This window comes from Scardinius erythrophthalmus (genome assembly GCF_964197995.2).
Source record: "Scardinius erythrophthalmus genome assembly, chromosome: 9".
Lineage (NCBI taxonomy): Eukaryota > Metazoa > Chordata > Actinopteri > Cypriniformes > Leuciscidae > Scardinius > Scardinius erythrophthalmus.
Window position 1 is genome coordinate 24380024 of NC_138229.1, and position 14868 is coordinate 24394891.

The 14868-nt window shown below is 36.3% G+C and overlaps 1 protein-coding gene across 1 annotated transcript in view; it reads left to right on the top strand.

Moving 5' to 3' along the window:
• Positions 1–478: 478 nt before the first annotated feature.
• Positions 479–14868, top strand: part of dpydb (dihydropyrimidine dehydrogenase b) — a 175159-nt gene continuing 160769 nt past the window's right edge. Inside the window, exons 1-2 of the mRNA XM_081373345.1 lie at positions 479–587; positions 12619–12729. Of these exons, the coding sequence (XP_081229471.1) occupies positions 549–587; positions 12619–12729 (150 nt within the window). The 5' untranslated portion in view covers positions 479–548. The remainder of the gene's footprint in view (positions 588–12618; positions 12730–14868) is intronic.

Sequence of the window (14868 nt, forward strand, 5' to 3'; positions counted from 1 at the left end):
CAAGCTTGTAAATTTAAGTTCAGTAATTTCACTTAAATGACAGTTAATAGGTAATTGTCATTCCCATTTAAGTGAAATTACTGAACTTAAATATATGAGCTTGATAAAAATGATAATTTTAGAAGAAAATTTCAGATGTATATTCAGATTCAGATTATATATAATCGTCACCGTGTGCACGTGCAGCCGAGCTTTCCCTTCAATGTAAACTTTGACCCTTTAAACTTCGTCTGTAGACGGAATAAACCATTTCGCCTGGAACTATTAACACTTCGCCTGTTATGCGTGTCAATTAAAAATAATAATCGGTTGAAAAGACTTAATAGATGTTAGCACCGTTGGTTTGAGTATAGCACTTTATCATGTCTGCGTCAATACAAAAGGTTCACAGCTGCTGCTGATGTGCGATGTGTGCGGTGTCAATAATGGACTAGTCGCGTGTTTTAAGAGCGCTCACTAAAGTTCTGAGCGCGTGCTTAGATAGATATACTCGTGTCAAGCGCTCGGATTGGAGATCGGATCATATAGGCTACTGCAGATCGGACATAATGGCTACAATGTTGAGCAAAGAATTACCGGATATCGAGGTAAAGCGACACGCAGAGTGTTACTGAGCTTTGTATTTTTCGGTAAGACGTTTTTACACACTTTGTTGCTAGCTGCATGGGCACGTGTCCATGTTTGAACGTCAGGTAAGGTGATTTGTGTGGGAGACTGCGAGACAAAACTTTGAAAGTTGCACTGTTTGTGCAAAACACATGCACATCGAGGATGAATTATAATAAATAAAAACATTGCTCACTTGATTTTAATAAAATAAAAATATGCACTTATTATGCACTTATATTATAGCCTACTTGTTCAGCATGGGTAATTTCAACCTAAAAATAAGGTGATTTCAAAGGTGATTTTATTATTATTATAAATTATGATTTTGTTTACATGGAAAAAGCTACATATGAGGATTTTCGTCTCCAGTCTTTAATACTTAAAATTGAAGGACAGTTATCCCCCTAAATGTATATTAAAAGGTGGAGATGAAAAAAGGCTCAATTGATTTTTTTTTTTTTTTTTTTTTTTTACATGTCCTTGTGTGCTGCTAGGAAGAAGTTTCAGGACCTTGGACAGGGACCACTCAGTAGCTGAGATCACAGTTAGCTGTTCAACACTGATGGAGCCGTAATTAGTAGCTTAATGAAAATGTACAGTTCCAATTTAAGGACCATTTCCTCCAGATAAACAAGGGTACAGCCACATATGTCACACATTTTCTTCTGATATGCAATGCACTTTAGAGACAACAAGCCCTTTGATTTGTGAGCGGTGCATGATGGCCTACATTGTATATGACTAGGATTATTTTTCCAAAGCAAGTTTACAGACATTGACATGTCAGGTGCTTTTCATTCCTTTCTTTTTATAAGAAATGACTAATAAAACATGTTTTGTTCCTATCAAGTGCACTTAAGCTAGCAGGTTGCTAATTCAGTGGTTAAATTAGTCTAGAAAAACAGAGGCATTAAATGTTCTTTTTTTAAAAAGACTTCATGTCCCTGAATTAAAACCAATTAACTTAATCAAAACGTAATTGAATGTTTTAATTTTGTGCCTCTGAAATGGTGGAGTATTTTAATTTAGGCCCGACAGACCTTTACTCAACGTCAGTGCCTCTGGGTGCATCTCAATCAGCTGCTAGCTTCGAGCTCATGAATCAGTATATCATGGACACTAATCCTCGCACTGGTATAGACCCTGGCTCACTACACACTGGGACAGGTATTACTCAATTTCCGGCGACATGACTACGTACAACATCAACATACAATGTTATAGAATATCACCGCTAGTGTTAATCAAACACAGCAGGACCTATCTTTTAAAAATATTTTTTTATGCTGTTACTTAGAACATTTCAGCCACATATCAATTATAAATGTTAACTAGATATGTTTTCTACCTGTCGAGTGATTTGTGTTTAGGCTGACATATAATACAGAAACGGTTTGTCTTTTCAAATGTTCTATCGTTTGTCATTATATTTACTGAATTGACTCTTCGTGATTCAGAAATGTGACATAATTTACGTTTTTTGCGGTGCATTGTGGGATTTTTCAGGGAGCGAACGTTCCAGTGCACTGAAAGCATTTTACGATTGAACCAGCCCTTAAAATGGCAGACTCTGATCAGTGCCCTGACTACTGAACTAGGGAGCTGATTGAGACGCATCCTCTGTATTTCCGATATTAGTTCCAGCTGTCCGTAGCATTTGCCATGTTTGATCTAGCATTAGCACATCTGATTTACATGAATCCTATCTGTTAGCGGTGAGCCTAAGAGAGCGTCTTGGTATGCACAGCACACGCCAGATGACATCTCTGCTCAGGTGAGATAAAGCTTTCTCTTTTAAGTTGAGCAGATATGGGCATTGACTTTCATAGAGAAAATAGAACTGTTACTGACGACTCTCATTAGCATTTCTATTCATGAGTGTTATGACTATGGCAACGTGACCTTGGCGTGCAGAGTGCACTTAAAACGTGCTCTAAACGACTCCTGTCTGCCACTGAAAATACCTCACTAAATGTCATAATAATGGCTGTCCATGGGGCAATTAAATTGGCCATTCATTTTGGCAGTGCTGTCAGACGTCTCATTTTAATATCCTGCTTTTCCGAGAGCGCTAAACGTGTGCCTTTGTGTGTGCTCACGGATTCATTAAAAAATCCTCCGGGATGGCCATCAGTGTTCGTTAAAAACCAGATTAATGTGGCCGCTTACACAAAGGGCTACGGCTTTTTATGGAAGGCCCCGAACCACGACAATGACCACTTCCTGATAACGAGTCAAGTACCATGATAGAAAATTGTCGACTTAAAAGCCAAAATTGCAATATGAATGTTATGAAAGCCCCATTAGCTGACAGACATCCATATCATGGGTGTCAAAGTCAGATGTCGTACCTGCTGGAGCTTTTATTCACGCCTTAAAAGAGAAGACTTTGGGAATATTTATAATCCAGTAATAGCCTGTGATTACATGTGGTGCTTACCAAGATGTTGACCTCATGACATATGCTACTGATGTAAATGCTTATATAAATGGTTACAAAGTAGAGGGTTAAATCGTAGTTGATCGTAGTTGATCCGGGATCCATACGGACCAGGGCCCATGATTCAGCAGATTCATTGCAAAGTTGAACTGTCATAGATTGAAAGTTTATAATTTGCATATGTTTTGTCTTGCCAATTCACCCCAAAATGAACATTTTGTCATTACTTACTGACGCTAAAGTTGTTCCTAACCTGTTTGATTTTTTTTCCTTCTGTTAAACACAAAAGATATTTTAAAGAATGTTGGTAACCAGACCAGTTAACAGTAGCCATTGACTTCCATAGTAGGAAATAATATAATATGAAGGTGAATAACAACATGAGGTTTTTGGGTGACTATTTTGAGAAACCTTTCCTTTAAAGGAGTCATATGGTGCAATTTCTTGTTTTCCTTTTTCTTTAGTGTGTTATGTAGCTGATTGTGCATGTATAAGTTCTGCAGAGTTACAAAGCTCAAAGTCTCAAACCCAAAGAGATATTCTTTGTAAAAGTTAACGCTCAGCTACGCCTTCCTAAAACACTTCATTCAAACATGCCCCCACAAATCTACGTCAGTATGTGGGGGCAGAGGGTCAAAACACCGCCCAAATGTATAGACCTTATGTAGCCCCGCCCCTTTTCAGCGCTGCGGTCATTGTCTTTTGACTTCCGGTCTGTATTTTCACAGTGATTCTGCATGTTTATTAATGAACGGCTCATTTTAAAATCTTCCCGGTCTACTGACATTTGTTAAGACATCTGCTTTAAACATTACAGTCCTCATGATAACTTTCGTTAACTTTACATTAAGTAAATCCACTTCAAAAGCTAATTACTCCTGAACAGCAATGCCATTGAAATATACAGAGCGACCGCAAAACGGAAGTTAAAAGACAATATTCTAAAGATGTCGGCGCCCTTGTTTCTCTGGCGCATAAGGTCTATACGCAAAGAAAGAAGGCGTAACTTTTGTTCTCGCTGTATTGTTGTTGCCGCCATGTCGTGGAGACGCTGTACTTTTCTAAGAATTTGCTACTGACTATTCAAACGCGAGTTTTGAGCAGTATAGAGTAGCACTTGTTTGTCATTTCTACGAACACAAATGCAGACATGGTTTTATGTTTACATAGTGTTCTCCCCCTGTAGCGCGGCGCGACGCATAAAAAGACAGTTTAAGTAATTATAATATCCCCAATAAAATAAAACCTTACCAATCTGATACATTCTGGTCTAGTCGCGCTGGCAAAGTTGATCAATCAGCTTGGACATCTGCATTTTCCGGATCAGATTCGGGCTCGAATTGATAAGGTAGTACCCGACATTATCACCTGTCATTATTGCTTTGGGAGCTGATGTTCCAAATATGGTAAGGGGCGTAACACACTTAAGGTATTCGGGCCAATCACAATCCACTGAATCGCTGGCTAATCAGAGCACACCACGTTTTTCAGAACGACGAGCTTTGTAAAAATCGACACGTTTCAGATAGGCGGGGCATAGATGAGCAACAATAATATACGTTATGTGTAAAAAAAATTATTTTTTTAAACCTAAAACCGTGTAAACACATTGCATTAAATCAAAGACACAAAATAATGTTCTTTTTAGAACTGTCATATGACCCCTTTAAACCATTGCAGCACAACAAGAGGCAATACTCAATTCACTACTCGTGCGCTGCACAGCTGCACTCAAAGAGAGGAGGTTCCAGATACTGCATAAACACAGAATTGATTCCTTTTTCGCATATTCTTGCGCTTGAAAGGACACATACACACAATATTATGTCAAAATACCCCTCTCGGCAAGTACTCTCGTGAACACAGTCAGTTATATAAGTGAATGTAAATAGTTGAGAAAGAAATCGGATGTGTATCATTATATTGGATCCTTGCATTCGGTCTTAAAGTGACAGCAGCCTATAAATACCTGCTTCTGTCTATGTCATAAATGTTAATCAAACAATAAACCTCTGTTTTAACAAATATGCATCTATTTGATTTAGACAGTGAACACTTTAGTGTTACATTTAGGCCTAATGATTATATTTATGTACCTGAATACTACAGTTAGACCTTACTTTATTTGTAACTTTGTTAGATTGTATTTATCCATGCTTGTAATTAGTGTATTTGTTCTTATTTTATTTTACTGACTGTACACTTGTCTCTAAAACAATGATTGAACTTTATTAGTTAGGCTAATAGTGACACAGTAGTTGTGTGACAATGGTCCGATCCGTGACTCAAAAACATTAAAATCGTGAGTTTTGTGATCTGTTGAATAATAGAGATACACCACTCTTTCTCTATGAGCAAAACAAAATATTTTTAATCATTTTATGATATAATTGTTACATTTTTAGCAGAATCCTTTTGTAGATCTGAAGATAGCAGAATTCAACAAAATAAAAACATTTAGTCATTTAGTGTTTGAAAGGACATTGATGAGCCAGCAACCCTTCAGCTTGGGTTATCATACTGTCATCCACTCAACTGGTTCATGACCCTACAAGTCAATGATTATCCTAGGCACTAGTGAGAGGTATTAAGAAATCTGTTCACAAACACCCTGTTCAGACCCTTTGGACAGCATGACTGGCTTCTCCTCTGGAACGCAGGATTTTGAACTTGTTCCACCCTGTTACCTTTCCATTAGTTTGAAATGATAAACATTAATACATAGATTTTCTAGTCCAAGACCATCTCTTAAGAATTAGTCTAGCTAGCACCAACCAGTCTTATATTTTAGACCAATATTACTGACTGTAGTTATAACTCTTGAGGCTAATCTAATCAGTTTATGCAACCGTTTAAGGGCTTTAAAGGGACAGTTCACCCAAAAATACAAATTCTGTCGTTATTTTTCACCCTCGTTCCAAACCTGTATGACTTTTTTCCCCTCTGTGGAACACAAAATATTTTTTTTCCTGTCCATATAATAATAGTCAATGGGGTCCAGTGTTGTCTTGGACCCCATTGATTTTCATTGTATGGACAAAAACATTCTTTAGTATGTCTTTAATGAATGTTTAATACCTTTTTAATCAAAATAATGTGAAGCATGTGTGAACATGGTTGGTCAAAAGAATATTAGCAGGCCTCTCATAGATGCCTACACTGTAAAAAATGATCGTAATTTTAACGGTAAAAGACTGTAAAAATGCTACAGTGAAAAACTGTTAATTGGTTAACAGAAAGTTTCCGTACTATATACGGTAAATAACTGTGATAGATCTAAACGGTACATTTAATGTAATTTTACTGTAACATACCGTTAAATTTACAGTTTTTGAAAGTGAAAACAACTCATTGTATAATTTACAGTGAAAAAACGTAAATTGACATTCCCACAATTCCCTATGACACTTCACATTTGATGTATTTTTGTTGAAATGACTATGTTTGTTTCTTCATAGTTTTCTTCGTTTTTTCTAATCAGTTATGTACATTAGGGGTTTATGTTACATTTAATGTTGTTAAATTAATGTTTATTGCATTTTTAAAATTTCATGTGTTACCATGATGGTGTTTAATGTTTGTGTGAATGACACTGTGCAGCTTCTATATATTAGTATTAACTTTCTTGTGGAAGAACTGCTTGTGTTGAGCTTTGATTGATCATGTGACTCTCATCACTGCTTTGATTGGTGGTTATCAGTGTACAAAACAGATATTAATACTTCAATAGGGCGGTAAATTAACATTATATCATATTACTGAAATTTACTGTTATATTTACTGGATTATACTGTAAAATTGACATGTTGTTCAGAATAGCACGTACATTTTACAGTTTAAACCAGTAAATATAACAGTACTCCAGTGTGTTATATGCTGGTTTAAACTGTAAAATGTACATGTTATTCGGTAAAAGCAATTACTGTTTTGTTGTATATTTTACGGAATTGTTCTGGTAACCCCAGCTGCCAGTTTTTTTCCGTAAAAACTACGGGATTTTTTTTACAGTGTAGCCAATGATCAGCCGTGCTTTTCTGCGTGAATAAACCCCCTTTTCATTCTTTACATTGTCTGAAAATTGAATAGAAGCTTCAGGAGACCTTTAGCTGAGCAAGATGATGTTGATGCCAAATGATCCGTATTGCTCTCTATAATTATGTTACAGGACTAAATGATATTCTGGGCTTGTGCTGAACATTGCTGGGCTGCTGGAGCGCTGTGGCTTCATTGCAGCTATGGAGGATCAATTCCTGTATTGATTTCAGGCAAAAAGACTAGGCAAGAATCTCTGTAGATTGTGTTTAACTATTCCGCCTTAGGGAGGGAGGGAGTTGTGTTATGAAAGATGAAGTGTGCTTTGGAAAGGGGTCAAGTTGCCTACATTGAGATCATTGCATAAATGCTTTTAGTTATGAATTTGCATCCCTTTCTGCATCTGGATAATGTTTCATTAGTATTAATTGTAGTGGAGAACACACAAACTCATTTAGACAGAGACAAAAGCTTGCTTTTAGTGGACTCTATGTTCTGGGTTGCTGTGATTTTAAATTTAACATTTAAAAGTGCCATTTAAAAGTTCAACATTGAAACTCACATTGGGGATCAAAATCGAATTTAAAACTTTACATAAACAAGGTTTTGGGCTTTAAAAAATGTAAAACAAAGAAATGTTATTAAATAAATAAGATTGAATAAAATAAGATATATTTAAGATTTCTAAGTCAAACAATAAAAAGCAAATTTGTGACCATGCAAATATTTGAACAGATGGTCATATATGTCGACTGACATCAGATGACATCATTCCCTGTCATTTGATCATATTCACTGTTCTTTTTCTGGATAGGGAGCAGATTTTGCTTACTTTGGCAGGAAAAAGCCAGTATTGATTTGTTGTCTCAGTGGATCGCTATGACCAGCAGAGAGTGATAAAGCCAGTCTCCAGAGCTCTCCCTGTGGAAATGAAACACAGCACATCACATGCAGCTCAAAATGCATTCTCTTTCTAGCCAAAGCCTGGCATGTTTTAATGAAATGTATGCACTTGCTCTTCAGTATGCGATTCTGCTGTGATTTCATTCTGTTGAATTTTTCAGCTTTTTTTTTTTTTCAACTCAATGCTGTGGTATTTCGAGAGGAGATGCCTACCTCACAGATGAAACTCGAACCTTGCTGACATTTTAAAACAGGCTTTATTTCAAGCGACAAAGCGATATAGCCTCTTGTGAACAGAGTTCAATCTCATGAAGACTTACTGTATATATGGTAAAAGAAACCCATGAAATCTCACAATTACCTTACAACCTTTACAAGTGAATACACAAAAAGCAATAACTACGCATAGTAACCCCCTTTTTGGTTATAAACGTGGGCCCACACACTTTCATTTCCATCTTTGTTCCACTAAAAGCCTATTTTGGCATGAAATAGACTGATTTCCATCTAGAGCTTGTTCAACTGTCACAGAGGGACTTTAGAAGAGATATTGATCTCTTCTTATATAGATCTTTTCTTCTTATAGATGTGTTTCCCCTTACACAATATTGATCTAATTGGCAAAGGTAAACAATGTTTTTCATTGCTTACAAGAAACAGCCGTCACTCCAAAAACATTGCCATCCTAAACATTCAAGGCATATTTCTGTACTGGCCTTTATTAAGTGTTCTTTATTTATCATTAAAACGTGTTTGTTTATCCCTTTCGGCTCTGTATGGACTGTGTGCCACTTGCCGTCCATTTTCAAATCTGTTCATCTGCAACTGGTCAAACAAGGCTTAACTCGCACATTATTACTTCTGCTTCTCAGACTGAGCCTATTATAGCAAATAAACAGTAGCTTGACTGACTCAGTTATCAGCAGTCCCAGCAAGGGAACAATACTGTGCAATCCAAATGTTTTTGTCATGTCTCTGAAATGAATGAAAACAAAGAATTTGCTTTAAACAGTACTATTTAAGATTGTAAATTCCATCTAGTTCAAGCTGTGCTAAAAATAGCCAAACTAATTGCTAACAAAGTCCCTTTCAAGGAAATTTTGTTTACTCGGCGGCCATATTTGCAACACCTCCAGGCAGCTATTTTGGGCATCCAAGACCAAGTCCTATCTATTTGAATAGGGTAATCCTGGAATCTCAAAAACTGCTTGCCGAGCTAACAATTAAATAACATATAATTTCAAATCAGCAACAACATCTGACATTATCTGACATCATAAATGTCATATTCATCATAGTGTTAAAAAAGCGTATTTTACAGACTAGTCGAGCCAATGCGCATGTGCAGTCCTAAGCACGAATCTCAGGTTTCTATGGGAACTGGTGCTTCTAGAGGTAGCTGCGGTGGGATGCATTCCGCCATATGCGTTGCAGTTTCTCCCATTCATAAGTAATAGGAATGCACTGTCTGTGTATATCTATATTCCCAACTAACAGGGAACATTTTCAGTACTTTGGCTAGTGTTTTGGCAAAGTTCTCTCATATTTAGGAGAAAACATTCGTCCAGTAACATTAATAGATTGTTTTAAAGTTATATGATCTTTAATAATGTTCTCAAAACATTAGCACAAAAGCATTCAAATCTGGACGTTTTGAACATTCAAAGAAAATTCAGAAATAACGTTTATGTTAGCTGAGTACAGACTATACTCTCCAAGCAAGTTTTTCTTTTGAAAGTGAAACTGATTTGTCAAACGCATTATTCAACGATTCAGTATTTCTTAAGTATTCGCCGTTTTGCAAAAACAGGACTTCTGTATTAATATTATTGTAATATGGTTACAGTGTTCGTCTTGTTGCCAGGCCAGTTGTTTCGTACATTGTACGGTCACATACACTTCTCGTCTGGTGTGCAACTGGCTTAACAAAGTGCAGTAAACGCTAAACTATTTTGTGCTACAATGTGTTCATGATGACATAATATAACAAATACTAGTTTGCAACATCAAGCAGCATAAATTAACTAAAACTACTGAAATGAACTAAAATAACGAGGCAACACCGGAAACATTACACATTGAAGTTCAAAATGGCCGCCCTACTCTTGCGTTAAAACAAGGAAAGAATACTGCAAATTAAAAACTGAATAAATTCCGTGGGTGTAGTCTTTGCACTTCTTTGTTTTAGGAATTAGGTCTCCTCTGATGGAGTAGAATGGACTACACTGAATGCAAGTGTCGCAACACGACTGAAGACAGTAGAATCCATCATAATTAGTGATGCTGTCTACACTGGATGTGGCCTTTTATTACACCTTTATTTAAATTACTATCTTTTATTAGCAGAAGCTATTATACAGGTAAGATTATAAAATAATGTTAACTTAAGTCAATATTAGATGTCCATGTTTTTATTTATTCGACGAGTAGCCGTGTAATAAGCGTTAGTCAGCCATTCATCATCCAGCATTGGTGTTTTGTCGTGGTTTATTTTGCGATAATGGCCGGCTCAATGTGTATATCCAATTGATGCTCCATGCTTGCCATAGTTGTTGCCCTATGTTTTGAGGTTTGAAAACAAATGTAGGAATACTTTCATGATCGATCTTTGCTGTCATTTTCAAGTACTTGGGTGCCTTTGCTCATCCCTACTTATAAAATTATAAATAAGAATAAAATTATAATAAAAAAATAAAAAAATGAAAGTTTCATGCAAGACCTGGAAAGGTTCCAGCTCAGTGCTCTATACCCCCAACAAAACCAAGAAGGATTTACACATGCTACATATTAATAGTGTTATCAATAATTTATCTCTCCATGCTTCTAAGAGTAAATGGAAACAGCCTTGAAGGACTGTTTCCTCTCTCTCACTATATTTGTTGTCACACATGTTTCTTCACAAGTCATTCGGAAAGTTTTGTAGCGTAAAATGAAAAAAAACAACATTGAAATTTGTTTAGGGAATGAATGGTGCATGACTGTAAACTGAATTAATTGGACAAATATTCACACAGATAACGCAGTCACCACAGCGTCCAAGTGTCATGTCAGTGTCCTCTTTTTGGGTGAAAGTTTTTCTGACACCTGGCTTACGGGCTAGAATGCCAAAGTAGCTTATTTCAATTTGCTCCTGGCCTCCTGTTCTGGCCTTTGTCAGATAGTGTTTCAGCACAGTGAAATGACTGTGGACATGGTATTCTTTTACACTACGAAGAGCATGAAATTGGTATTAGTGTGATGGTAATGGCTGCTTTTCCCTCACTTGTTCTCCTCTCTCTCTCAGTAAACTGCCTGTTAATTGTGTTTGCCATTAAAAGATCCCACACTGGTGCCTGCCTTCAGCTCCTCGAGTGTGGTGGGGTGATTTGACTGGCAGGCGTGAAGGTGCCGTGCGGTGCGTATTTGAAATGAAGGTTGCTCCTGAATCAAATGATGATAGTCCCCATCATGGCTCTCATTTCACACTTTACTGTTTCAGTCGGACCCCTCTTTATTGGCCCCGCTGCACTGGCGTTCTAATCAGTGTTGTCACAGACGGCTTTGAAGGACCTTGGCTTGAATGTGCTTTGTAGTTCATATCAATGATTTAAAATGCTGCCATGTTTGTGGAACACAACTGCATGATTATCTTTGCTTTTTCTTCATTCATGCTGTAAAACTAGTCATATTATTCAGTGTTGGAGAATGCTTCTTTATGTAATTAGGTAATATGTAATTTGTTGCAATATTGAGTTACTCTGGGGGAAAAGAAACACAACGTGTTTTGAAGAGTAACGTATTACAGTAAGTTACTTTTCCATTACATCTAACTGTGTTGCTTTGGAGATGTTCAGCTTGCAGGCATTTTTTATACTGGAAGTGCTTTTTTTTGCAGTGTTTATCCCCAAAAATCATTTGCATACCATGATATATAGGGTATATCACGCATGTGTATATATATATATATATATATATATATATATATATATATATATATATATATGTTTTGGCATAACTATATTTACACAGAACTCACATGGAACAATGTACAATGTCGCTATCTAAGGACAACTTTGATTCCAACATCAGGAGGGGGAAAAATTGACGTGCACTTTCATTTGTGAAAAAAATAACTTGACTATTATGATGTAAATTATAAGTTACTTTACTAATAATATTCTGATCAATAATCGGTAACACTTTATTTTACAGTGTCCCTGATACACATTTTACATGTACAGTAGTTCCTAAAGTAATAAAAGTCAATTATGCATAGTTACATGCAACTAACCCTAAACCAAACATTAACCCTAACCCTAATTAGATAGTAAGTACAGAGATTAAGTAAGTACTTAATTGTATAATTGCACTGCAACAAGGACACCTTAAAATAAAATGTAATTCAATAATCTAATGAAAATAATGATCTGATTTTAACATGCATCAATTGTAATAGCATAATAACATTGAATGGTGCAATATTAATTGCATTCCAGAGACAGCAACTTAGAGTGTGTAGAGCCATTACAGCAGTCACATGTTTACTTTAGCCTAAAGTTTAGCCTATTTCTTTTTACACATCATACCATAATGATCTTGCATTGATTGGCCCTTTGAATTTTTAACAAATTTCTTTATTTATAACTTTACTTCAGAGTATCCTCGCCTTGAACCCACGGGTGAAGACTTATGCAAATCTCCATTCCACTGCCTCTAAGAAGAATGAGAAGAAGCACTGGAAGAGAAACCCAGAGAGGAGCTGTGATGTGAGTATTGTTAAAATAAATAAATTAATTCATTAAAAGACAATCTCTTCTCATGGGTTGTCTGAAATAACTCACTTTTCCAAAGCTCACATATATTGCTGTCTTCGAGTTTTACATTAAATATAAACAGCCAATGGGAAGAAAAGCCCTTGTCATGGCATTCCATTGTCATGGCATTCCAAACTCGCATGTCTTTCATTGTTTGTGAAATGTTTAGTTGATGTTTGTCAGTGCGTTATGGTTATAAAGTACTTCTGAAAATTAGAGGTTAAAGAAAAATAACTATAAGCCATCGATATGTTAGGGCAGGTTCTCTGAATCTCCTGGAAGCTGTAGCCTTCATATCCTCTTCTGTGAGCAAACTTCATCCCAGTTTACTGATGATAATGAGTACTCTGTGATGTAGTTTATGGTGTGGTGATTCAATGATTATGTCGGTGATGGCTGTGATGATATTACTCTGATGAGCAGTAATAGGGCCGAAGATTATAATTCTATAATTAGTTCCAGCAGCCTAGTTTGTCCAATTATTGTAGAGATTCAAATTTTGACTCTTTTTGCCCTTTTGCTTACAATTTGTCAGTGAGTAATTCTTTAGCACTCATCAGAAAACTGCAGCAAAAGCCTAAAGGAGACATTATGAAAATGCATCATAAGCAGATACCCCCCTCCCCCCAAATCCCCCAAGTGGATTAAAAATTCCAAATTTCCTCTCAATTATTATCATATCCTGTGAGTCCTGTGAGTCGAGGCTCATAAGCATATTCAAATGTTCATTTTAAATGCTTTTTCACCATGTGGCGACTGTGTTGATGAAATACCAAATCTTGTTTCCAGAGCTTGCATATTAATTAGCTGTTAAATTATACTACCAATTCCCAGCACTAAGCATTTTGTCTAATTAATAATAATAAAGCCCCCAAGATGTTGGATTAGACTAATCCTTTGCAGGGGAAAATGCTACACATAATTTCAAGAGAAAATGTCAATGGTTATCCCAGTCCCAACAATGCCTCAGTGTAATTGGAAATGTAATTATGTTTCATTTTACCACACAGATGAGTTTTAATACCACACAGAAGCTTTGAGATTAGTCTCCTGCGACACAGGTTTGACCAAGGTCAAGTATTTTTGCATTTGAAATGACAACACAAAAAACACCTTGCTGAAGTTTCTGACAACAGATACTTCTCATTCTTCATCATACTAATATGATGATATCTGTTGACTAGATTACACATCTAAGAGGAGACAGTTACATGTATCTTTACATATTATTTCCATATTTGAGAGGAACAATTTATATTTTTTTCTACGGATCTTTTTTTTGTCTTCTATGTCCATCCTCTCTACTGTTATTTTAATCTTTCTAATGATGGTTTAAAAATTCCATGTTTCTTTGCTAATAGTCTGTTATTCTGTGAATTCTTGCTGACTATTGATGGGTGATATACTGGTTTTATATCAAGGTAAATATCATTAATATTGTTATTGATAACAGTACTGATACCTCTACTAAATCGACAGTTTTGATACTTGATCTGAAAAACTGCAAAAAGTACTTGAAGATTGATCCACCCATCTCTATTGCTGACATGCAGTTGTATTATGGGCTGTTAACATATGTTATGCTCGTGATGGAGCAGTGTCGGATCGATCGCGAAGGGAGTGAAAACATGCTTCTACTTTCAAAAACACGCGCCTCTCTCCAGGCAAAACCACACAACTATGCCTCTCCACACCGCTCAAATATTCTGATATCAAGTCAAAATGATATATAGTCAGATGTTTGAACGTGGTGAGGTTATTCTGTGAAATCTTTTGAGTGGTATCAATAATACCAGCAAATCCTTCTCGTGGCAATCAAGGCATCACATTGAGGCACTGTTTGAAAAATGTAAAATGTGCAATGTAAAACAGACTGTATTCTGGATTTATCTCTTCTGAATCTGTATCTTGGCAGAGGTTTCTGCAACACAAGGTTGCCAGTGGAAGAAACATATCCAGTGGAGGTTGAGGTTGAGGTTCATAAAATAACTATATCAGAAACAGAATATCAGATGGCTCACTGGATTGGTTTCTTATTCACCACCCATCTGTGTTATAATAAAATGTAACTCTCTCTCATGACATAAATTA